This window comes from Narcine bancroftii, chromosome 2 (genome assembly GCF_036971445.1).
Source record: "Narcine bancroftii isolate sNarBan1 chromosome 2, sNarBan1.hap1, whole genome shotgun sequence".
Lineage (NCBI taxonomy): Eukaryota > Metazoa > Chordata > Chondrichthyes > Torpediniformes > Narcinidae > Narcine > Narcine bancroftii.
The window spans coordinates 88,962,923-88,987,538 of record NC_091470.1 but is presented as its reverse complement, the minus strand read 5'-3'; the positions used below and the strand labels follow the sequence as shown (position 1 = coordinate 88,987,538).

Below are 24,616 nucleotides of genomic sequence, written 5' to 3'. Positions count from 1 at the left end.
TCCGTTACTCCCTTGTCCACTCCTCCCTCCCCATCAATCATCCCCTTGGGACCTACCGCTGTGACTGCAGGAGACGCTCCACTTGTGTCCACACCTCAGCACCATTTGGGGCCCCTAACAGTCATTTCACTTGTGGATCTGCATGGGGCATCCACTGCATCTTGTGCTCCATTGTAAAAGAACACCGTAGAGGTCTCCTCTACATTGGAGAGACTGGACACCGACCAGGAGATCGCTTTGTTTAGCACCTTGGCTCTGTCCGCCGCAATAGCCTGGATCTCCCAGTAGCCACCTATTTCAGTTCCCCATCCCATTCCCTTGTTGACATGTCTGTCCATGGTCTCATGCATAACCAGGCTGAAACCACTTGCAAATTGGAGGAACAACCTCAACTTCCGAGTGGGCACCCTCCAACCGATGGAGGGTGCTCCCCCCTGCCCTCATTTCTTCCCCTTCCCCAAGCTCTGTCTCTCCCTTGTCTCCTTTCCCACAAACATGACAAATTCTTACCTCATCTATTATCAAATCCAATTAACACCTTTTATTGGTCTGGATTCCTCCCCAAAGCAGCATTGTCAGAATTCTAAGATTTCTTGCTTCTGGCTTATTTCTTGAAGGGCTCAGGCCTGAAACATCAGCAACAGATCTTTGTCTCCTATGGACGCTGAAAAGACCGGCTGAGTTCCTCCAGCATTTCGGTGTTCTTTTACAATCACAGCGTCTGCAAACGTTAGTGTTTCACTCTGCTTTGGATCTTGGGCAGTTCCTTTACGCCTCAACACTTTGCTCTTGCCATCACTCTGATACACTAATCTTGGTCTTGTCTGTCCTCAAGACCTTTTTCCAGAGGTTGCCTGAACTTTAGGATCTGAATTACAGGGAAAGGTTAAGCAGGTTAGGACTTTATTCCCTGCTTCATAGAAGAATGAGGGGAGATTTGACAGAGGTATTTAAAATTATGAGGGGGTAGGTGTAAGTAGACATTTTCCACTGAGGGTAGGTGAGATACAAACCAAAGAACATGGGCTAAGGGTGAAAGGTGAGAGGTTTAGAAGGAACATGAGGGGGAACTTTTTCCACACACAGAGTGTTGGGAGTGTGGAACAAGCTGCCAGCTGAAGTGGAGAATGCTGTTTCAATTTTTATGAAATTTTTGACAGGTACATGGATTGGAGGGTATGGAAGTGTTGCATTGGGAATAGTATCAGGTTTTTTGGATTCACAGAGAGACAAGTCTGGACACCTGTCACAGTCAAAGGTAACTTTATTGTACACATGGGAATCAAGTGGGAAGAAAGACGTCAAATAGTTCTAATCACTCTCACTTCTTAATAACTATGCAGGCATTCACATTGGATCCAGCTTGAACTCAAATAATGGTGGCAGCCTATCCTCTATATGGTGTAAGCAGGCAAATCGGGCATTAGGGTCCTCGATACCACTGACTGTTTACCTTACCACACTCCCCTGCACGTGTACACACTCACAGACAGGGCCTTCAGTAGACACTCCCGATTCCTGTACTTTGAAGTGTGGCTCAGTGTTAAGTAATCTATGGTTACTGACACATTCTAACAAGACTGGGGCTTAAATGCACACTCCTGGTTCCCTGTTCCAATGAGTGAGTTGGGGAAAAGGGGAGCGCGGATCAATGCTAAGTACTGCTAAACAATACCAGAATTCCCCCCAAGGGTAGTGCACACTTTACCAACGACTCCTTCAGCAATGTCCACACTTAAGTGACTAGGCTACATTCTAACGTACTATTTATGCCAAACGTCTGTTGAATTGAATGAATGAATGTAGTCAAGTGCTCAGAGAGTTTTGGGAAGGTTTTAACATTCTAAATGCTATCCGCAACATTGCTCCAGCATGGGAAAGTCACAAGGCAGTGCATGAGCGGCATTTGGAAGTAAGTTTTGAAGCTATTAGTGCTTGGGAAACAGTTAGAATTGGAAATGAATGGAGGACGTTCATCAGCTTGTTGGCATTGAGGCTAAAGAGCTTTCCAATGAGGAGGTGATCAAACTGCAGGAACCAAGAAATAAAGAAACTGAGGGAGAGGAAGCAGAAGTTCTAGAGCAGTGGTTCTCAACCACTGTTTTAATTGTCCCTCACTGGCTTGTTATGTGCACGGTTTCAGAACTCCAAAGGAAATGGGCCAATGACAATTTGTCTCAAGCGAAATATTTCAGTAACAATTGGATCTCGAGCAGTGATTCTCAACCTTCCCTTCCCACTCACATCCCACCTTAAGCAATCCCTTACTAATCACAGAGCACCGATGGCATAGGAATTACTTAAAGTGGGATGTGAGTGGAAAGAAAAAGATTGAGAACCACTGTTCAAGAGGCACCAACAAAGTTTACAGCAAAGAAACTGGCTGAGGCGTTTGCTACCATCAATAGTGCTGTATGAATGTTAGAAGAAATGGACGTTAATTACAAAAGATTTGCAAGAGCTGACGGGCAGATACAGGATGCTCTTGCTTGCTACAGAGAAATTTAAAATGAAAAGAAACAACCAGTCCCATTAAAAATTGAAATCTTCCTGAAGAAAACTATACCTGTTAAACAGTTAACAAGTTGCGATGCCTCGGTGCCTTCAAAAAATATCAATGACACAGTGCGTTCTACCAGCTGTTTTCAAGCATCATCAGAAGGGAGTGACATTGATGACCCAGTCGCTCTATCATCCCCACCATCCTGCAATTAAATTTAGTTCAATGCTTCAAACATTCTTCATGCCCAGTGTGCTTTCAGCGGTGTACATTCATGGATTTTCCAGCGTGGAATAAAGGCATCCAAATTGTAATTATAAAAAAAATGAGAGGAGCAGTATTCTTTTTCAATATGATTTTTTTTGACAAACATAACTCCACTGTAAGTCTTTTTCCCAAACATTACGGAGGCCACTGTATTTGTGATTATTATTTGCTGTGTACATGTGTGAACTGAGGTCCAGAGGTACACTGTTATATCAGGTTGGGTATGTACAAATTATAATAAACTTGCACTTGAATAGGTTCACAATGCAAATGTGTGGAATTGTCCTGAACCCAACTTGTATTTGGACGATGTATCTGCAATGCACCAATGTTCTCCTTTGTGAAAATAACACTGCATGCTGGAGCATTCATTTAGCACTCATTTTACCATGTTGTTGCCCTCATGCTACAATAGACATTGCACAATGTAAAAAGGTACTTGAATTCTCAAAATCCTTAATTTTTAACTTCACTTCATTTGATTTCATTTGGTGAACATCTGTTTGCAATGCTGATAAAACCTGGTCAATATTTGTTGGTGCACATGTAATGATCTGCTGTCTTTCACACCCCTCCGAACTGTTCATTTCACCGCATTCCTGCCTCGGTTCTCCAGCTCCTCACCTCAAATTTAGAGGTTCTGCGTAGGATGGGCAAGCTGTATTGGAGGCTGAAGTGTTGCAGGCTATCATCTAATCTGCATAAGCGCAACACAATGGAATCGTTACTCGAGGTTTGCTTTTGAACGTAGAACACTTACAGCACAGAACAGGCTCTTCGGCCCTCGATGTGGGGCCGACCCATACATTCCTTAAAAAATACTATACTTTCCTACCCTGTTACCCTCTATTTTTTCATCCATCCATGTGCCTGTCTAAGAGTCTCTTAAATGCCCCTAATGTTCCAGCCTCCACCATCACCCCTGGCAAGGCATTCCAGGCACCTGCAACTCTCTGTGCAAAGAAACTTATCCCTGATGTCTCCTCTAAACTTCCCTCCCTTCATTTTGTACACACGTCCTCTGGTGTTTGCAACGCCTGCCCTGGGAAACAGGTTCTGGCTGTCCACCCTATTTATGCCTTTGGTAGGGTTAAAGGTACAAGTCATCCCCAAACCAAAATTAAGTTGATAGAGAAGGGAGAGAGAGAGAGAGAGAGAGAGAGAGAGAGAGAGAGAGAGAGAGAGAGAGAGAGACAAGGGTTACATATAAAGAGTCTTTAATTTGGAAGTCATGACTCAAAACCTAAACAATGTCACAATGTTAAAAGCTGGGGGGGGGGGGTCCAATTTAATTATGATGGAAGAAAACTACATTTGTCATCAAGAAAACAAACAATTAAACATTTCAATCAACAGCTTTCAAGTCATAGCGCAAAGGCAATATAAACTGTTACATTTCTGAGTACTGCTGTTGAACATTTTATTTGCAGCACTGCATTAACAGAACTTCAGAACAAAAACATTCCAACAGTAATGCTATTTGGTAGTTCAGAACATGAATTTCAGATATTCTTGCACAGGTTTCTCCCAACATATAAAAGAATTTCTTGCACTTTTGTCAGAGAAATTCGTAGCTCATCAATGTAAGTGTAATTGCAAGAATTGCTGAATCTTTTGCCAAGAATCTTGCTGGGCAAAGCAATGCTTTATCGGTTCTCCTCCTGACAGCACTGGATATCCAAGGAACTGGTCGTACAGTGCAGAACAATGTGGAGAAGATGGAGGTTCAATGTGATGCCCAGCTCCCGGGTAACGGAGGAGTTCATAGTTGCTTTTCCCATGAGCGTTTAGTCTTTTTATTGCTTCCTCAGCAAAGAGCTTGCTGTTCCAGATCTTGTCGTCTTCTCCCACCACAAACAAGATGCGTCCTTCAGCCTTTTCTACTGGGATGATGCTCTTTTGATTTTTGTTGGGGTCATCAAGTGTTTCAGACAAATCTAGAATCCCAGAGTCTAAAACCTTGATTTTATCTATATTGTGAGTCAGACCGGGGAGATGCACATCTTTGTAGTACAAATCGGATAGGGTGTTTGCATTGCAGCCAGAGATACAAACAGATGCCACCACCTTTGGTATAAATGTGACGATCGATAGAGCCAAATCTGCCCCTTTTGAAGACCCTATTACTCCAATACCTGGCCCTTTCACCTATGAAAGTTCAAAATCCATTACAGCAGTTCTCTTCAAATTACATCCAGAAAAACGTCATCATAAATGTCATCTATATTAAGATTTTCATTTTAATTCTATTGCAGTATTTTCCACACGTATAAGAAAAGTTGAAAGTAACTTTTCCAAAGATTCAATATTTATTCTCCGAAGCAAACCTAGCTCCTTATGCCACCGTTAGGAATGTGATATTAACTTATTATTTGAGATAATCCCATTAGATAGAGACCTGAGGGAAGACCATTCCCCGTCATATAACATGAAGCACATTTAAGGATTACACAATTTAGCAATTTAAGAATGACGACCAACCAAGAAACCCTGAACGTTAGATCCCAGGTGTGAAGCACAAGAATAAGATGCCATTCCTAGGGTAATGTAAATAAGGACATCATACTGACACAACCCTCAAGATAGTGGATAAACTAAGGGTGATATTGTCTTTTCAATCCAGAGAGAAGAAAAGCTGGGGTTAATTCCATGGAGCAGAGGAGGATGAGAGGACAGCTAATTGAGGTGTGCACTGAGGAGCATAGACAGGGAAGAATCTTTTCTGCAAGGTGCAGCATCTGGATGAGCACTTGGCAATGTTGTCGATGAGAAGAGAAGTCATGGCTAAGCTGGTGGGATAAAGGGCCTGGTTCTGTGCTCTACGACATGAATAATGGCAGAAAAGGCTGGAGGCAAAATTGGAACTGACTGAGTGTTAACGTACTGGACTGTTTCACACTGTAGTGATATTTGTCCAGGGATCTTGAATCATACTCTGGGCCACTAATGGGAAGTTATTCCAGTGGCTGGGAAGAGCCTGTAGTTTTGAATGACTAAATGACCTGGGTACAAGTCACCAACACATTGTTTTTATTTTGAACTTAAAATCAAGGTTATGTGGCTGAGTATAATTAATTACTTTCTTTCTTGTGTTCCTTGGAAGTGAACATTTGAAAAGATCAGTATTTGATAACTTGACGAGCCTAAGACTTCAAGATTTGATTCCTTTGTTGTTATGCACTAATACAAAACATGTAAGTGACACAAAATTTCCTTTTCCCTGCCAGAAGGTAAAGAGTCACCATTAGTATTGTCTGGTTCCCATAATCACAGGAGAAAGAGAAGCAAAAAAGAGTCCCTTCACTGAGTGTTCTTGGATTTGCCCCAAGCCTCTGCAACTGTACAGATCCCTGTTTAATCCACTGGCAAACCAAGCTCCAAATCCAAATCTCTGATACAACTGAGTCCCTTCGGGAGCTCTTCTTGCCCTCAGCACCCCCCCACTGTCACAGTCCCAATTATCTGGCCTCACATGACCCAATTGCCAGCAGCCTGCAGGCTGTGTGAGTTCCTCGAGAGCAAGTCGCTGACCGTCTGCAGCATGCGTGTGTCCTTCAGCGCTGAGCCCCTTGCAGGCCCTCTGGCCTGAACACGATCCCCGTAAGGGTCCTACTGAGCCCCTCATTGACATGAGGTTACTTTGGCTGATCATGTGAAGGAAAATCCTAAGGATTTCTATAGGTATATTAAAAGCAAAAGGATAATAAAGGACAAAATTTGTCCCCTTGAAGGTCAGAGTGGTTGGCTTTGTATGGAGTGAAAAGAGATGGGGGAAATCTTAAATTTTTTTTCCATCACTATTTACTCATGAAACGAGAACAGAATCATGGGAAGTAAGGAAAACAAACAACGAGGTCTTGGAACCTAAACAGATTAAAGAGGAGGAGGAGCAACTTGCTGTCTTAAAGCAAATAAGGGTGGATGAATCCCCAGGACCTGACAAGATATTCCCTTGGATCTTGAGGGAGGCTAGTGGCTATGGCAGAAATATTTAAAATGTCCTTAGCCATAGGTGTGGTGCCAGAGGATTGGAGGGTAGCTCATGTTGTTCTGTTGTTTAAAAAAGACTCCAAAACCCTGGAAATTACAGACAGGAGAGCCTGACATCAGTAGTAAGTAAATTATTGGAAGGTTTCTAAGAGATCAGATATACAATTAATTGGATAGCGAGAAAATGATTAGGGAGAGACAACATGGCTTTGTATGTGATAGGTCATGTTTAAAGAGTTTTTTGAGGAGGTTATCAAGAAAGTTGACGAAGGAAAGACTATGGATGTTGTCTACATGTACTATAGCTCATGACAAGGTCCCACATGGGAAGTCAGTCAGGAAGGTTCAGGCGCGAGGTATCCACGGGGTAGTAGGAGAACTGGATTTGACAATGACTGGATGGGAGAAGCCAGAGAGTAGTGGTGGATGATTGCTTCTCAGACTGGAGGGCTGTGATGATTTGTGCCGGGACCATTGTTGTTTGTCATCTATATCAATGATAATGTGGTAAATTGGATCAGCAAGTTTGGACATGACACTAAGATTGGGGGTGTTGTGGACAGAGAAAAAAGTTTTCAAAGCTTGTAGAGGGATCTGGACCAGCTGGAAAAATGGTTTGAAAAATGGCAGATGGAATTTAATGCAGACAAGTGTGAGGTGTTGCATTTTGGAAGGACAAACCAAGAAAGGATGTACATGGGGAATGGTAGGGCACTGAGGAGTGCGATAGAACAGAGAGATCTGGGAATACAGATACTAATTCCCTGAAAGGAGTGTCACAGATGGTTAAGGTTGTAAAGCGAGCTTTTGGCATATTGGCCTTCACGAATCGAAGTATAGGAGTTTGGATGTTATGGTAAAGTTGTACAAGACATTGGTGATGCCAAATTTGGAGTATTGACTGCAGTTTTGGTCACCTAACTACAGGAAAGAAATCAATAAGATTGAAAGTGTGCAGAGAAGATTTACTAGGGCATTGACCGGACTTCAGGTACTGAGTTACAGGGAAAGGTTAAACAGGTAGGACTTTATTCCCTGGAGCATAGAAGAATGAGGGGAATGGAGGTATTTAAAATTTAAGATGGTTAGATGGAGTAAATTTTCCACTGAGGGAAGTGAGATACAAACCAGAGGACATGGGTTAAGAGTGAAAGGGGACAGATTTAGAAGGAACATGAGGGGGAACTTCTTCACACAGAAAGCGGTAGGAATGTGGAATGAGCTGCCAGCTGAAGTGGTGAATGCGGGCTTAATTTTGAAGTGCACCGGGGGTGCAGGTTAATTGGGTGTAAATTGGGCAGCACAGACTCGTGGGCCGAATTGGCCTGTTGCCGTGCTGCTTGTCTCCATTTAAATTTAACATTTAAGAAGAATTTGGTAGATGGGAGAGTCATGGAGGGCTTTGGACTGGGTGAAGGTCAGTGGGACTAGGCAAAAAAAAATGGTTGGGCCTATTTCTGTGCTGGGGTGTCTATGGTTCCATGGTTGGTTGCACCTGTGATCACTGCCATGTAAGGCCATCTCCTTCTCAATAGTTTCTGGTACCCTGCGCGGATCCACTGCTCTCCTGCAACCCCTCGTGGCCTGCTGCTGTCTTGGATGCAGACAACGTATTTGCAGAATTTGAATTAAAAACACTATTGGCTTCTTTAACAGGCTGCTTAAAGCCTGTATGGAGTCGCCAGTATTGGGACCAGTTGGCTGGACTCTGTGGGGCAGTGCCAGCACATTTTTTTGACAGATATGCCTGGATTTCTAGACTCTAGGTCTGTGATTCTCAGCCTTTTTCTTTCCACTAATTTCCCACTTTAAGTAATCCCTACGCCATCGGTGCTCTGTGATTAGAAAGGGATTGCTTCAGGTGGGATGTGGTTGGAAAGAAAAAATTTGAAAATCACTGTTTTAATTGTACCCCATTGACTCGTTATATGCATGGTTTCATAACTCCAAAGGAAATGGGCCAATGACAATTTTTCTCAAGCAAAATATTTCAGTAACAACTGAGTCTGGAGCAGTATTTCTCAACCTTCCCTTCCCACTCACATCCTACCTTAACCAATCCCTTACTAATCACAGAGCTCCGATGGCATAGGGATTACTTATGGTGGAAATGTGAGTGGAAAGAAAAAGGTTGAGAACCACTGCTCTAGGTTCTTTTAACATTACCTGAAAGTTAAAGATTGGCTCGCACTTGACAACACTTGGGCAACCTCAGAGTATGTGTGTGTGTACAAATGTAAATGAAGCAACTTACTCTGGAAATTGAGACATACAGCACGGTATCAAGCCACTTTAACTTCATATTTCTCAACATTCAGTTATGAAAGTATTTAAATTTTAAATTCTTTAGACATACAGCCATTTCGGCCCATGCCACCCAATTAGCCTACATCCCCTGTACATTTCGAAGGGTGGGAGGAAACCAGTGCCCCTGGGGAAAACCAACGCAGACATCGGAAGAATGTACAAACTCCCTACAGACAGTATGGGATTTGAACCTCAGTCCCAATCGCTGGCACTAACTGCTATGGCAACCATGTTGCTCATGATGCTAGGTGACTTTGTTCTGAAGAAAACAAATAGGAGTAGACCACCTAACCTTCAACCGCCCCCCCAACCTTCCTTCTCCCTAAGCAGACCTCACCACAGCAATAAGTGAGCCTTAACAACTCTGCTATGTTTATTCTCCTCAGCCCTGAATTTCCTGACATATCCCAAATGCACATCCTCCTCTTTTCGACTCCAAAACTCTCCATTGAGAATCCCAGAGATCCACATCCTCTGTGGGAAGAAAACTGACACATCTCGGTTTTAAACGATTGTCCCCTTATCTTTTAAATGTCCTGTTTTTCAATACCATAAGATCGAGGAGCAGAATTTGGCCATTCAGCCCATTCAGTCTGCTCTGCCATTCAAATCATGGCTGATGTATTTTTCCTCTCACCCCCATTCTCCTTCTTCCTCCATGTAACCTTTGACACCCGTACTAATTAGGAACATAAACCTCCGCTTCAAATCTACCCAATGACTTGGCCTCCACTGCTGTCTGTGGCAACAAATTCCACAGATTCACCTCCCTCCAGCTGAAGAAACTTCTCCTCATCTCTGTTCTAAAGGGATGCCCTTTTATTCTGAGGCTGTGCTCTCTGGTCCCAGACTCTCCCAGTCAACTCTATCCAGCCTTTTTAATATCTCCCGACACCTTGGCCGCTGACTTGAACCCTGGCTCTGGGCTGCCTTCCTCCCAAAGCTCCCAACGCCGTGGCCATTGACTCTTACCTGAGCTCCAGCCGCCCTTAGGCCAGAGCTTCCCATACTGACTTCTACGTGACTCCCATCACAGATGCCTATTGTGGTTCCAATCTAGCTGCTGGATCCCACTCACTCATCGCCCCTACCACTCCTTACCCTCCTCTATTCCCCACAGCTCTCCATGCTCTACCCCCATCTCCCCTCCTCCCTCCTCTGATCCCCTACCCTTCCCCTTTGACCTCCTCCACCTCCCCCTCTGACCTCTCCACCCCCACCTCCCCCCCACCCCTCTAAACTTCCCAAAATTTCACCTCCCCCAATGTCCCTTCTCCACATTCTGACCACCTGTCCGCCTCCCACTCTGACCCCTGCTCGGGCTTTACTGTCTCCTTTGATCTTCCCCTCTCTGAGAGGGAGAGTTTGGTCCTCAGCAGAGGCCTTACCTTCGTCTCCTTCTGCTCACACTTTAATGAGTTCCCCGCATACCACGATGCCGAACTCTTCTTCCACTGCCTCCATCTCCAGGCCGACTTCCACAACTGTGACTCTCCACCCCCCCCCACCCCTTCTCCCTCTTTAAGCCTTCTGCCTCCTCTTGGACACCTTGTCCTGGCCAGCTGCCCACTCTGGATCATTTTATTTCCAATGGTTGCTGAGACATCAACCATCTCAACCTCACCACTCCCCTCTCTTGTTCTAATCTTAGCTCTTTTGAACACTCTGCTCCCCCACTCTCTGCACCACAAAATCAACCTCACTACCAAGCCCGCAGACAGTGGTGGTGCATTGACCTCTATCTTGCCAAGGCCAGATGATAGCTCTCAGACACCTCTTCCTACTGACCCCTTCCACAGGACCCCACCACACCAAGTCATCTTCTCCAAAATCGTCTCCAACCTCTGGTCACCTCCCTCCCATGGCCTCCGATCTCATTGTCTCCCATCCCCGCAGTGCACATTTCTACCTTTTACTCAAGCTACACCAATCCACCCATCCAGGTAGGCCCATTGTTTCCTGTCTACTCTTTCCCCATTGAACTAGTTTAATCTTACCTTGACTTTATCCTTTCTCCTCTGGTCCAATCCCTCCCCGCCTCCATCCATGATACCTCACATGCCTACCATCTTTTCAGATTCCCCGAACTGCCTCATCTTCATGATGGATGTCCAATCCCTTTATACCTCCATCCCCCATGCCAGTCTTAAAGCACTTCACTTCTGTCTCGACCTGAGAACCGACCACCACCCCCCTCCACCTGGCAGAACATGTCCTCACTCTAAACAGCTTCTCCTGCAACTCATCCCACTTCCTCCAAATCAAAGGAGTATGGGTATCCGCATGGGTCCCAGCATTTCCTGTTTGTGGTCTTTGGGGAGCAATCCATGCTGCAAGCCTACACGGCGGCCCCTCAACCGCCATTATATTGGTGACTACATCGGGGCTGGCTCATGCACCCTTGATGAGCTTGTCAATTTCATTCACTTCACTGCCAACTTCCTCCCCGATCTCATACTGACCTGGTCCATCTCTGACAACACTCTCCCCTTTCTAGATCTCTGTGTCTCCATCTTGGGAATCAAGCGTTCCTCTGATATATATTGTAAATCCTCCAACTCCCACAACTACCTCAACTACAACTTCCTCACACCCTGTTCCCTGCAAGGTATCTATTTCCTTATCTCAATTTCTCCATTTCTACCGCAGCTGTTCCCAAGATGAGGTCTTCCAGTCCAGATCTTCCGAAATGTCTGCCTTCTTCCACAAACGTGGCTTCCCCTCCACCACCATCAACTCAGCCCTCACCCGCATCTCCTCCATTTCCTGCTTATTTGCCCTGGCCCCCTCTGCCCCCAGATGCAACAAACACATGATTCCCCTTGTCCTTACCTACCCTACCCAACCAGCCTCCGCATCCAACACATTATCCTCTGGAATTTCCGGCAGTTACAATAAGATCCCACTACCAGACACATCTCCTCTCTGCCCTCCGTAGAGACCACCCCCTGCATGTCTCCCTTGTCCACTCATCTGTCCCTACTAATCACACCCCCCCCCAACCCACAGCATCTTCCGCTGTGGCTGCAGGAGGTGCCACACCCATGCCCACACCTCCTCCCTCACCACAGTCCAGGGCCCCAAACAGGTCTTTCAATAGAAGCAACACTTCACTTATGTATCTGCAGGACTGATCTACTGCATCTGCTGCTCTCTTTGTGGCCTTCTCTACATCCGAGAAACTGGGAGATCGCTTTACTGAGCGCCTTCACTCTGTCCACACTGGTGACAGGGACCTCCCAGTGGCCAACCATTTCAGGTCTGTGTCCCACTCCTATACTCTCATGGTCTCATGTACTATCCCACCAAGATCACCCATAAACTGGAGAACAACACCTGATTTTCCGTCCCCAGCCGGTCGGCATTAACATCAACTTCTCCCATTTCTGCTAACTTCCTCTCCATCCTACCACATTTCCCTTCCACTGTCTACTTTCCCTCAGCTCTCCAACCCCTTCCCTCTCTATTCTCCGAGACATCCCTCCTCCCTGTACTGCTGCTGTGACACCCTCCTTCCTCCGCCTATTCCTTCCTGTCTGTGGGACTGTGCTCCTCCCCCCATGCCGCCTCTCTTTACCTTTTAGTTTGGACACCGACTTTTTTCCACACCTTGATTAAGGATTGTTATGTATTTTTATCTTTGCTATATAAAGGACATTGTTTGACCTGCTGAATTTCTCCAACTTTGTGTTTTACTTCAACCACAGTGTCTACATTTCAATATTTAGTATGTTTCAATGAGACTCCCCCATACCCCCCTCCCCAGTCCCACCAACATCCACCCTTTGTCCTTCTAAACTCCAGTGAGTACAGGCCCCAAAGCCATTGTACAAAGCAAAGTACATTGAATCTCATCCCCAGGATTATTCTCATAAACCTTATCTGGACCCTCTCCGATGTCAGTACATCCTTCCTTAGATATGGGGCCTAAACTTGCTCACAATTCAAATGTGGTCTGACCAGCACCGTGTGAAGCCTTACCATTATATCCTTGCCTTTTGTATTCTCCTAAATGTAGGCTAGCATCACATTCACCTGAATTACCACTGATGCATCCTGCACTCGGAGACCCAAGCACCTTTGGACCTCTACTTTCTAAATTCTCTCCCCATTTAGAAAATAGTGTACATCTTTATTCCAGTGACCAAAGAGCATGACCATACTCTGTATTTTACCTGACTGACTATTCTCCAAATCCGTCCAAGTCCTTCTACAGACTCCCCACTTCCTCAATGCTACAAGCTCAAGAAACTTGCCATAAAACTAACAGTTTTATCACCTACAATTAACATACGGAGTGAAAGGCAGTGGACACCACAAGAAAACAATCCCTGTAGGATATCACAAGACACTGAACCCTGTAGGACACCTCTAGTCACCGACCCCTGGAGATCACCACTAGTCACCGACCCCTGGAGATCACCACTAGTCACCGACCCCTGGAGATCACCACTAGTCACCGACCCCTGGAAATCACCACTAGTCACCGACCCCTGGAAATCACCACTAGTCACCGACACTGGAGATCACCACTAGTCACCGACACTGGAGATCACCACTAGTCCCCGACACTGGAGATCACCACTAGTCCCCGACACTGGAGATCACCACTAGTCCCCGACACTGGAGATCACCACTAGTCCCCGACACTGGAGATCACCACTAGTCACCGACACTGGAGATCACCACTAGTCCCCGACACTGGAGATCACCACTAGTCCCCGACACTGGAGATCACCACTAGTCCCCGACACTGGAGATCACCACTAGTCCCCGACACTGGAGATCACCACTAGTCACCGAAACTGGAGATCACCACTAGACACCGACCCCTGGAGATCACCACTAGACACCGACCCTGGAGATCACCACTAGTCACTGACCCCTGGAGGTCACCACTAGTCACCGGCCCATGGAGGTCACCACTAGTCACCGGCCCCTGGTGGTCACCACTAGTCACCGGCCCCTGGTGGTCACCACTAGTTACTGACCCCTGGAGGTCACCACTAGTCACTGACCCCTGGAGGTCACCACTAGTCACCGACCCCTGGAGGTCACCACTAGTCACCGACCCCTGGACAACACCACTAAACACCGACCCTGGAGAACACCACTAGACACCGACCTTGGAGTTCACCACTAGTCACCGACCCCTGGAGGTCACCGACCCTTGGAGTTCACCACTAGTCACTGACCCTGGAGATCACCACTAGACACCGACCCCTGGAGATCACCACTAGACACCGACCCTGGAGATCACCACTAGTCACCGGCCCCTGGAGGTCACCACTAGTCACCGGCCCATGGAGGTCACCACTAGTCACCGGCCCCTGGTGGTCACCACTAGTCACTGACCCCTGGAGGTCACCACTAGTCACTGACCCCTGGAGGTCACCACTAGTCACCGACCCCTGGAGGTCACCACTAGTCACCGACCCCTGGACAACACCACTAGTCACCGACCCCTGGAGGTCACCGACCCTTGGAGTTCACCACTAGTCACTGACCCTGGAGATCACCACTAGTCACCGACTCCTGGAGTTCACCACTAGTCTCCGACCCTGGAGTTCACCACTAGTCACCGACCCCTGGAGGTCACCACTCGTTATCGAGCCCTGTCGAACACCACTAGTCACTGACCCCTGCATCACCTCAGAATTTCCCTCCTTAATCTCCATTTGCCAAATTCTTGCCCACCCAAACTATTGTTAGCTTTCTGCAGAGTCCGAAAATCCTCACAACAACATGCCTTGTCGAATGCCTGCACCTCTCCAATGATAAAGGTAAATAATTGAGAGATCAGAACTCATCCTGGTGTTGATCTCAAATGGGCACAGTCACTTACAGCAGTACACTGAGTGGCTCAGTGAGAAATAATCATTTCAATCCAACAGAGAAAATGATTATGAATCACAATTAACTCATCATGTCATATGAGTAACGTCATCTAGGTATGGAAAAGTGGCCTGCAAATTGTAGTGGTCCACTATGTGGTCATCTCCTGCTAGTAGACAGAGACCCCGTTTGTGACACCAAAAGGGACCCAGAGGAAGTGGTAGAAGTGGCCATCCACCTCGAACGCCATATACTGGCGGTCCTCTGGGCGGATCGGGAGTTGATGATACGCTGACTTCAGATCAATCGTAGAGAATACCCGATATTTTGCAATCTGGTTGACACAAGTAGTCTCTTGCTCCTGAGAGCAGGGGAGGTTGAAACAAGAGGACACAAGTTGAGGGAAAGGGCCAAAATTTTAGGGGAAACATTAGAGGATGCTTCTTCACTCAGAGAGTGGTGGCTGAATGGAATAATCTTCCGGAGGAAATAGTTGAGGCAGAATCAATTCTTTCATTTAAGAGAAGACTGGATATATACATGGGTAGGAGGGGGTTGGAGGGTTATGGGCAGAGAATAGGCAGGGAGATCTAGAAGAATTTTTTGAGTGAACTGGCGTGGACTTGAAGGGCCAAGATGGCCTGTTTCCATGCCATAAACTGTTATATGGTTATATGGGAACAAACCAAAACTGGAAGCTTAAAGGGACAGATTTTTTTTTGCTGAAAATGCACAATGGAAATGGGACAAAGTATTATTTGTATAATTTTTGTACAGATACACAATCCTTTATCCGGAACCCTTGGGGTACAGTGTGTTCCGAATTTTTCCGGATTTTGGAAAGCCGACCCGAATTGTGCTGCCGTATCCATGGCCTGTTTCCGCTCCGTAAATGGTTATATGGTATCTACCCCACCCCCTTCCAGTCACCCGGCAGTCTCCCCCAATCACCAGTCCTTTGGTCGCCTCCCGCAGCCGCCGGTCTTGCCAGATTTTTGAGCTTTCTGGATTTTAGATGTCTATTTTTATGATTATTATATAATGATAGAATTTGATGTCCTGGACAAAATAAAGTTATGTAATAATTATGGCTTTGCTTCTAATTTACAATTGATATGTGGCATATATCTGATATGATTTATGTTATAATTAGTATACTTTTTGTAAAGGGTTTTTGTTAAACTCAATAAAAATGTTTTAAAAAGAAAAGAACTGGGACTAGTGGCTGCACGCTGAGTTCTTAAAACCATGGACCTCTGCCAGATGGTGGGAGAGAGGAGGTGTTTGCAAAGCCCAGTTGATCGTCGGAGGAAACGTGGTGTCGAATAACAGACCTACTGGGTACAAATGAGCATTCAAAGGATATGACACTGGCCAGGGTTGGGGGTCTCATCTCGAGCTTGTTAAGGAAATAATATGATGTGTTCTCTTCACATTTGGAGTACATATGTTACTTGTAATTTTAGCTCGGGGTGTAATCTTGACTGTGCAGCTGTGATTATTAGGCCATCCCAGTACTTCCTTGAACATGGTCAGATAACCCAGTGTCAAAAAGGAACTAGGTTCTCAACTAATAACTGTGGAATGCGGATCTGACATCAGGCATATCTCACCTTGGGATGCTTCTGCAAGTAATCTATAGCGTCTTCAAAATATTCCAAGTGAATATCTGTCAGGGTCATGGGAAGATCCTCAAACCCAAAGTAGGGAAGAGCAAGGGCAGCAAAACCTCGACTTGCAAGGAGACAGGCCCGGAATTCGGTCAGACCACCTTCTTCACCAAACAGGTCTATCACTCCTGGAAACGGACCATCTCCTGAGGGAACAAGGACAAAAAAAGTGATCAGAATAAAAGCATGCAGATTTGTTTTTCTTTTAAATATGGCCATTAATACTGACTCACATTTTTGAATTTTTTTAAAAAGGAGCATCTCATTAACGAGACTGTGCAGACACTAAGTTCCAACTAAAATTAATTCTGGCAGTTTTTTTCAATGCACCCCAAAAAGACAGAATTCAGATGGGTATTTACGATGATGTTTTAGGAAGTTTACAAGGAACATCATCTTCTCCTTTTGCTCCATGTGCAACACATCAAATCCCTTAAACCCGTCCCTGCTCTTCATTTAACCACTCCGTGGGAAAGCACACTTCACATTCCACAACTTCAAAAGTGTCTCGTGGAAAATAATCACACGGTGTTCTCCCAACTTCACAGCAAACTATGATCTGTTGATTAAGCTTGAAGTACTTCAGCCCCGTTCAGCACTGATATGTCCAAGAACTGGGCCCCAGTACAGTTGGCGTAGCAGTTAGAGCAACGCCATTACAGTGCCAGTGATCGAGACCGGGGTTCGAATCCCGTCCTGGCTGTCAGGAGTTTGTAAGTTCTCCCCATATCTGCATGGGGTTTCCCTGGGGGCTCCGGTTTCCTCCCATTGTTCAAAATCTACTGGGGTTGTAGGTTAATTGGATGGCACACACTCATAGGTCAAAATGGCCTGTTACAGTGCTGTATGTTTAAATTTAAATGACTGGTGTCAGGACAAATCATGGATAAGGATTTGCAGCTATGTTATCCACAACTCTCCCGCTCTGGAATTGAAGAGTCATGAACTCCTCCCCACCATCAGCAAAAGATGGCTTCAAATTACAACACGAGCTGACCGTTGCACTGACACTCTGTAGGGGCATCCTACACTTCCCGATTTCATTGTAGCCTCACTTCTGACAGCATCCCAGAGTCATGACTAGGCCGCCTGGCACCAACACTCTTAAGCTCACCGGGTAAATTAGGGATAAAAATCAGAAAGCTCCGAGGGGCTGGTGTTAAAACTGACATCTAGCGGTTGTTGGAGACCTGTCAATACAGATCACGCACTTGGCTGAACAGAACGATACTCTTTCGCTATTTCAGTAAAGAACAAAAGATCAAGAGGGAGGCCATTCACTAATGAGTTATTTTGCCATTTAATTCCACACCCTATGGCCACCTGACCTCATGTTCTACCATGCTTGGAGGAACTACATTTTGTATCCCACTGCAACAGTTTCCAACCAGACAGCATCAATATCGACCTCCAATTTCCATCTCCTTTTCCTGAAGCTATTTTTCTTAGCCCTCTGGTCTCTCCCCTCATCTGCTCTCTTCTTTCCCCTCCCACCTGTATCCACCCACCACTTGCTAGCCTGCATTCATCTCCCCGTGCCCCCCAGCTTTCTTCTCTGTCTGATATTTGGCCATCCTGAAGATGGGTTCAGGTCCGAAACATCGACTACTGCCTTCTGCTATCCATAGATGCTGTGTGACCTGCTGAGGACTCTCCAGTACCTTTGCCTTCTGCACTCACTTCAGTTTCACTCTCCAAGTGTTGGAACTCAAACACTGAGGGACAACAATCAAGCTGGTGATTTTGGGCAAAACAAATAAAACTACAGGTGTTGGGATTTAAAAATATAAGCAGAAATGCCGAGAGAATTCAGCCAGTGCAGCAGCATCTGCGGAAATAGAAAGCAGTTAATGTTTTTGGATCAACAGTGACTCTGAAGATTTCTGGCTCATAAAATCAAGTTACTCCACAAAAAGCATAATTCCATAGCAATTCAACATAACCATCAACATTCAGGAGAATCATTGCTTATTAGAACTTAGATTCAAAGCTTGCCACTCAGTGATAAATGATCTTTCTCCTTATTCCTCAATCGAGCCCGCAAGATGCAGATCAAAAGGGCTCTGCAAGCATTCCAACTTCAACCCCTCATCTAGCTCAACATCTGTCTTCAAACTTGTTCTCCGCAGACTGCCCTTCACCAAAAACGTCACCACCGTTCCCAGTTTCCTCACAAAAAAGGGCGGCACGCGCAGTTACAGCATCAGCGATCGGGACCGGGGTTCGAATCCCGCGCTGTCTGTAAGGAGTTGGTACGTTCTCCCCGTGTCTGCGTGGGTTTTCCCTGGGGGAGGGGCTCCAGTTTCCTCCCACTGTTTGAAACATAGGTTAATTGGGTGGCACTAACTCGTGGGCCAAAATGGCCTAGAACCACGATGTATGTCTATCTTTAAAAATAAATTTTAATTAAAAAAACAGGCATATATTGCCATTTCTTTGTCAACAAGCTCTTCATTCTCTATCTTACAAACACAGGTGTATCATCACAGAAACAAAGAAATGGAACAGTTCAAGATCAACCACAGGCGATCTTCATTCAACTTGGGTCATAAGTTGGATCTACATCTGGCTGGACCACTGATCCAGATCCCCCACAGGGCAGCTGGGAATTGTATATTTAAGTGATTAAATATGTCTAGAGAGAAAAAAGATTCTCATTAAACATAACTACGACACTAGCAGATTCTCATAAAAACCCATCTGGTTTGCTTTGGAAGGAAATCTGCCATCTTTATCCAATCTGGGGCCATTAGTGACCCCAGACCACTATCGAGGCTAACTCTGAAAGGTCAGCTCACTTTGGAATGGAATCCCAGCACTGCCGGATGGATCTACTTCCTACAAATAAATATATTTAAAATAAATATGTGCACAAACCATTTGACACTGAGTGTAACAGGATTTGCTATCACACACCAATATGTTTACGTATGGTTTCTCTGTCTATTCTGTGGTGTTAACTAGTTAGTATATTCTGGTGGGGTAAGTGGAAAATAGACTAAAAAGTAAAGCATTATATTTTATATATATTTCAGATCCATTGTTCACAAAGCCAAAAATGTATTCTTTAAGTATACTGAGAAGGGGTAACTCATGGGAGGGTGAATTCACCCAAGCACAAGGAACCAGAGGAAGTGGGACTTAAACAAGCACTTTGTATTGGAGTTGGCCAAGGAGAAAGACACAAATTATTGTTGGCATTTTCAGTCGTGTTGATATTAAGGAGGAAGTGTTGGGTCTCTTAAAGAACATTAAGGTAGCAAAGACTCCAAGGCCAAATGGAATCTAAGCCAGAATCCTGAAGGAGGAAACATAGGAAATTACTAGAGCCTCGACTGAGATCTTTGCGCCTTCTTCAGCCAGAAGAGTGGAGAATAAACAAAGCTGTTCCTTTAAGGAATGCACCAGGGACAAACAAGGAAATGATAAGGTGCTGGGCCTTACAGCAATGTTTGCAAAATTACTGGAGGAGATTCTCAGGGACAAGTTATCTACTCACATCTGCAAGAGCCTGGACTTATTATTTTGGAGCAACGATGGATGGGAGGTGACTTAATTGAGGAAAATAAGGATATGAGGGGCACAAATAGGGTGGGCAGCCAGCACCTTTTTCCCAGGGCAACAGAGGCAAATACCAGAGGACATTTGTTTGGGGTGAGTGGAGGAAAGTTTAGGAGAGGTATCACAGCTACTTTTTTAAAAAAAACAGAGTGGTGGGTGCCCCAGAATGTATTGCCGAGATTCAAGAGTCTTCGATGCAAGAAAAATCGAGGGCTATGTGTGTGAGGTAGGGAAACAAAATTAGATTGTTGCGGAGTAGGTTTACATAGATTGCACAACATAATAGGCTAAATGGGCCTGTACTGTGCTCTAATGTTCTCTGTTCTATTAGGGAAAGGCTTTGTGTGGGCAGATCTTGTCTCACAAATCTTTTTTTTCCCCAGGAGTTGATTAAAATGATTGATATTTGTGGAATAAAAACAAAATTGTGGAGAAACTCGGCAGGTCAAACAGAGTACTTTATATTGTAAAAGAATTTATAAAACATCACAAAAGGAATGACAAGCATTAAGGAAAGGAACCACTGCTTTAAAAGATTTATTAACCTTACAGATAGACAATTACCATTAATATAAACGGAAAGGAGTCACTGCCTTATGCAGACTGATAAGAAATCTGCTGTTAGCCTTACAGATAGACAATTATCATTCATATAAAGGAAAGCAGAAATATCACACAGAAATGTCAAACACAAGAGAAACTTCCTCTGCTTTGTGTTTGTCAAAGATTTGATTTACCTTGCAGATAAATAATTAGCATTGGATAATGAGATCAAAACCAAAGCTACACAGAAACAAAGGTGTTTTAATATATATTAGAAACAAATCCTCAAGACATTACCTTAAATATGTAAGGACCAAAACTTAACCAGGATTAACTGTTAATGTTTGCCATCAGTAAATTACATTCGCAAGAAAAAAATCACAAACATAGGAACAATCAACTTCAAAACAAACTGTTTCTTTCTTTTCTTTGGCTTGGCTTCGCGGACGAAGATTTATGGAGGGGGTAAAAAGTCCACGTCAGCTGCAGGCTCGTTTGTGGCTGACCAGTCCGATGCGGGACAGGCAGACACGATTGCAGCGGTTGCAAGGGAAAATTGGTTGGTTGGGGTTGGGTGTTGGGTTTTTCCTCCTTTGCCTTTTGTCAGTGAGGTGGGCTCTGCGGTCTTCTTCAAAGGAGGCTGCTGCCCGCCAAACTGTGAGGCGCCAAGATGCACGGTTTGAGGCGTTATCAGCCCACTGGCGGTGGTCAATGTGGCAGGCACCAAGAGATTTCTTTAGGCAGTCCTTGTACCTTTTCTTTGGTGCACCTCTTTAACAACGTGAAAAATGTACTACTAAAGAGAACCATATAAGGTGTATCAAAATGCTGTGTATTTTGAGTGAGGTTCAGTGCAAAGAAAGGGTGACACCATCTCACCCCTCTTTGCACTCTTCCTCTCTCTAGTGTAATACTGTAAGCTCCATGGTTCTGCTGTGTATGTTCTGTTGTTATAGTGGGAGCCGTCTATCACAATATAGCAAACGTAAAGATACAAACCGATGTTTCGGGCCTGAAACATTGGTTATGTATTTTTATCTTTGCTAAATAAAGGACACTGACCTGCTGAGTTTCTCCAGCATTGTGTTTTTACTTCAACCAAGGTGTCTGCAGACCTTCTAGTTTTACTGTTGTCTATGTGGATCTCAGTAAACTGTTGGATAAAGTCCCTCTTGATAGGGTCTTCCAGATGAGGTCTCTTGGGATCCATTGTCAGTTTGCAAGTTGAGACAAAATTGCTTTTGGTCACAGAAAATAGAAAATAGTGGTGAAGGTACGTTTATCTGACTGGAGTCTGCCACAAGGATCACTGCTGAGATCTGGATGAAAATATTGATGGGTTGATTTGTAAGTTTGCAGGCATGAATATTGGTGAAGTTGTGGATAGTTTGGAAGGTTGTCAAAGGATACAGATCAGTTGGAAATGTGGACAGAGAAATTGGCTCTTGGAAGGTCAGAGGAAACCCTACAGGACCTTTGAGCGACACGAGTCTGAGAGATCCTGGGGTGCAAGTCCTTGGCCCCTGAAAAAAGCAATACAAACGGATAAGACAGTAAAGAAGGCATATGGCATGCTTGTTTTCAGTGGTTAGGGGATGAGTATCAAAGTTTGGAAGTCACATTGTGCTGTATAAAGTTTGAAACCACATCTGGATTATTCAGTGCAGCTGCGGTTCCCTGCCTCCAGGAGGGAGGCGAGGCTTTGGAGAGCGTGTAGAACAGGGTCACCAGGACACTGCCTGGATTAGAAGGTATTATCTACAAGGAGAGGTTGGACAAACCTGGGATTTCCCCCGCCACCCCCCATGGAGTGTTGGAAGCCAAGGGCAACCTGATATTTTCATACCTTAATGAGTGGCGCAGAAAGACCTGATCATTTTCACTATCTCATGAGCAGAATGTCAAACACTAGTTTAAGGGGATAGGCGTAAAGATGGATTGAGATATTTTAAAATGTATTTATTTTTAAGAGTGGTAGGCGCCCGCTAAGCATCGGGAGAGGCAGACACGAGCGCAGTGTTTTAAGAAGCTCGTCAACAGATGCAAATGGCGCAGCGGTCAGCGCAACGCCTTTACAGCGCCAGCGATCAGGATTTGCCCATCAGGAGTTCTCCCCGTGTCTGCGTGGGTTTTCCCTGGGGAGGGGAGGGTAGGGAGGGGAGGGTAGGGGGCTCCGGTTTCTACCCACCCTTCAAAAACGTACGGGGAGGGGGGGGTGTAGATTAACAGGGTGGCATGGGCCACAATGCTGCGTGTCTACATTCAAATGTCAGCATGCTCTTGCACAAATTTCATGTGCAAGAGGGAAATAAGGGGTCTATGACCTCGTTGTCAAATTGATGCATGTTTCTGCACTTGGGCTTTCTAATGAGCTGTCTGTCCAGCTGCAGCAGGGAAGAATTTCGGTGCCTAGGGACATGCCAATAAAGCCATGATCTTCTCTTACCTGGAGGCAGGAACAGGCTACCCCTGATCTTGCCCTCCCTGAGCCTTATCCAGCGGACCCCGGGTTTGCTGAACCACCTCTCGATGACCTGCTTGGCCAGGACTTGGCCGGGGACGACGCTGCCCCGCGTGTGGCCCGGGTGCAGGGACAGGTCGACCCGCATGGGCTGGCCGGTCAGGTCAGTGCCGGGCCTCAGCATGCAGTGGGGCGGCTCCATGCTGGCGGGGGACAGGGTCCAGAGGAGCCCCATGGGCTGCACGCCCAGGTAGTCGCCGCCCAGCGAGGGCGAGCGGCCGGCGTGCAGCGAGCCGCGGCCGTCGGCGCGGAGCAGGGCGCTGGAGTCGAACAGGCGGCCGCCATGCACCTGGGCCCGCAGCGTGACCTCCTGGTGCGGCCGCAAGCCCTCGGCGCGGATGCACACGCTCTCGTCCGCCAGGCTGCTCTGCGGCGAGACCGTGAGCGTGGCGGTGCCGCGCTGCCAAGGTCCAGGACGACCCCGCACCAGCCGGCCGAGAGCCCGCAGCGACATCGCAGCGACCTACGTATCACCACCACCCCCAAACTAACCATAAAGTTGCACTTGTGCAGCAGAAGCAATCAAACGAACGCAGATTCAATCGCTGAGCTTCAACACCAGCGCCGCTCCCCGGCTCGCTGCAGGCGCTGCGCGGTTCCCCGGGGCACCCACTCACGCCCACACCCCCTGGACTTCAGCTTGAAATGGTCCATTTGCCCTGAACCAGTGGTGCTCAACCTTCATATCCCACTTTCAGTATTCCCCAGGCTATCCGTGCTCTGTGATTAGTAAGGGGTGGTTTAAGGTGGGATGGGGGTGGAAAGAAAAAGTTATGAAAACCACTGTCCCTCATCCACTCATTCTGTGCTTCAGTCCTCCAAAGGAAAATGGGCCAGTGGCAATTTTTCTCGAGCCAAAAATATTTCAGTAGCAATTGGGCCCAGAGCAGTGGTTCTTGACCTTCCCTTCCCATTCAGGGATGTAATTGGGCAGTATGTAATTGGGCCTGTTACCATGCTGTATTTCTAAACTTTGCCATGACCAACTACATGACCCAGTGGCATTTGCAAATTCACTCTTCACTAAGTTATCAGTTAAGTTTGCTTTGGATAATCTTGCAAACAATTTGTCCATTTCCTTCAAATGTTCTTCCCATGTGTCACTTTATGTGACCAAATCATCGTGAGAAACAGAAGTACCTTCACAGATTTTGCTCGAGACAAAAATTGAGAACAAAGGACCTTTATTGTTCAACAGTGCAAAGTTTGGTGCTTCCCCTTACCTTCCCACACACATACTGGGGCTCACCCAACTTTTATACAGTTCATTTCAGTTTAGAGATCCCCCCCCCCCCAACATTCTTCTGCCTCCTGGATTGGTTTGGCATTTGGTAATTCTGTCTGCCAGTTTCTGTAAACTTGAAAGACCATGGGGTATCCTGTCTGGGTCCCATCATGTCATTGTCCTTATTCATGAATCTG

At 45.8% G+C, this 24,616-nt stretch overlaps 1 protein-coding gene across 1 annotated transcript; it reads right to left on the bottom strand.

The window, feature by feature from the left end:
* Positions 1 to 3,967: 3,967 nt before the first annotated feature.
* On the bottom strand, positions 3,968 to 23,671 carry LOC138753880 (acyl-coenzyme A thioesterase 5-like). The gene is made up of 3 exons (XM_069917417.1): positions 23,120 to 23,671; positions 16,513 to 16,715; positions 3,968 to 4,915 (listed from the first exon to the last, which is right to left on the bottom strand). Exons 1-3 carry the CDS (start codon positions 23,646 to 23,648, stop codon positions 4,346 to 4,348), a joined length of 1,302 nt encoding a protein of 433 aa, XP_069773518.1. The 5' UTR covers positions 23,649 to 23,671; the 3' UTR covers positions 3,968 to 4,345.
* Between the last annotated feature and the right edge of the window lie 945 nt (positions 23,672 to 24,616).

Bases quoted from the DNA above. Each gene is read 5' to 3' on its own strand.
- LOC138753880 (XM_069917417.1), bottom strand. From the start codon at position 23,648: ATGTCGCTGCGGGCTCTCGGCCGGCTGGTGCGGGGTCGTCCTGGACCT. The intron at 16,716-23,119 runs GTAAGAGAAGAT...TTGTTCCCTCAG, and splicing joins TAGCCTGTTCCTGCCTCCAG to GAGATGGTCCGTTTCCAGGA. The intron at 4,916-16,512 runs GTGAGATATGCC...GAACTTTCATAG, and splicing joins ACTTGCAGAAGCATCCCAAG to GTGAAAGGGCCAGGTATTGG.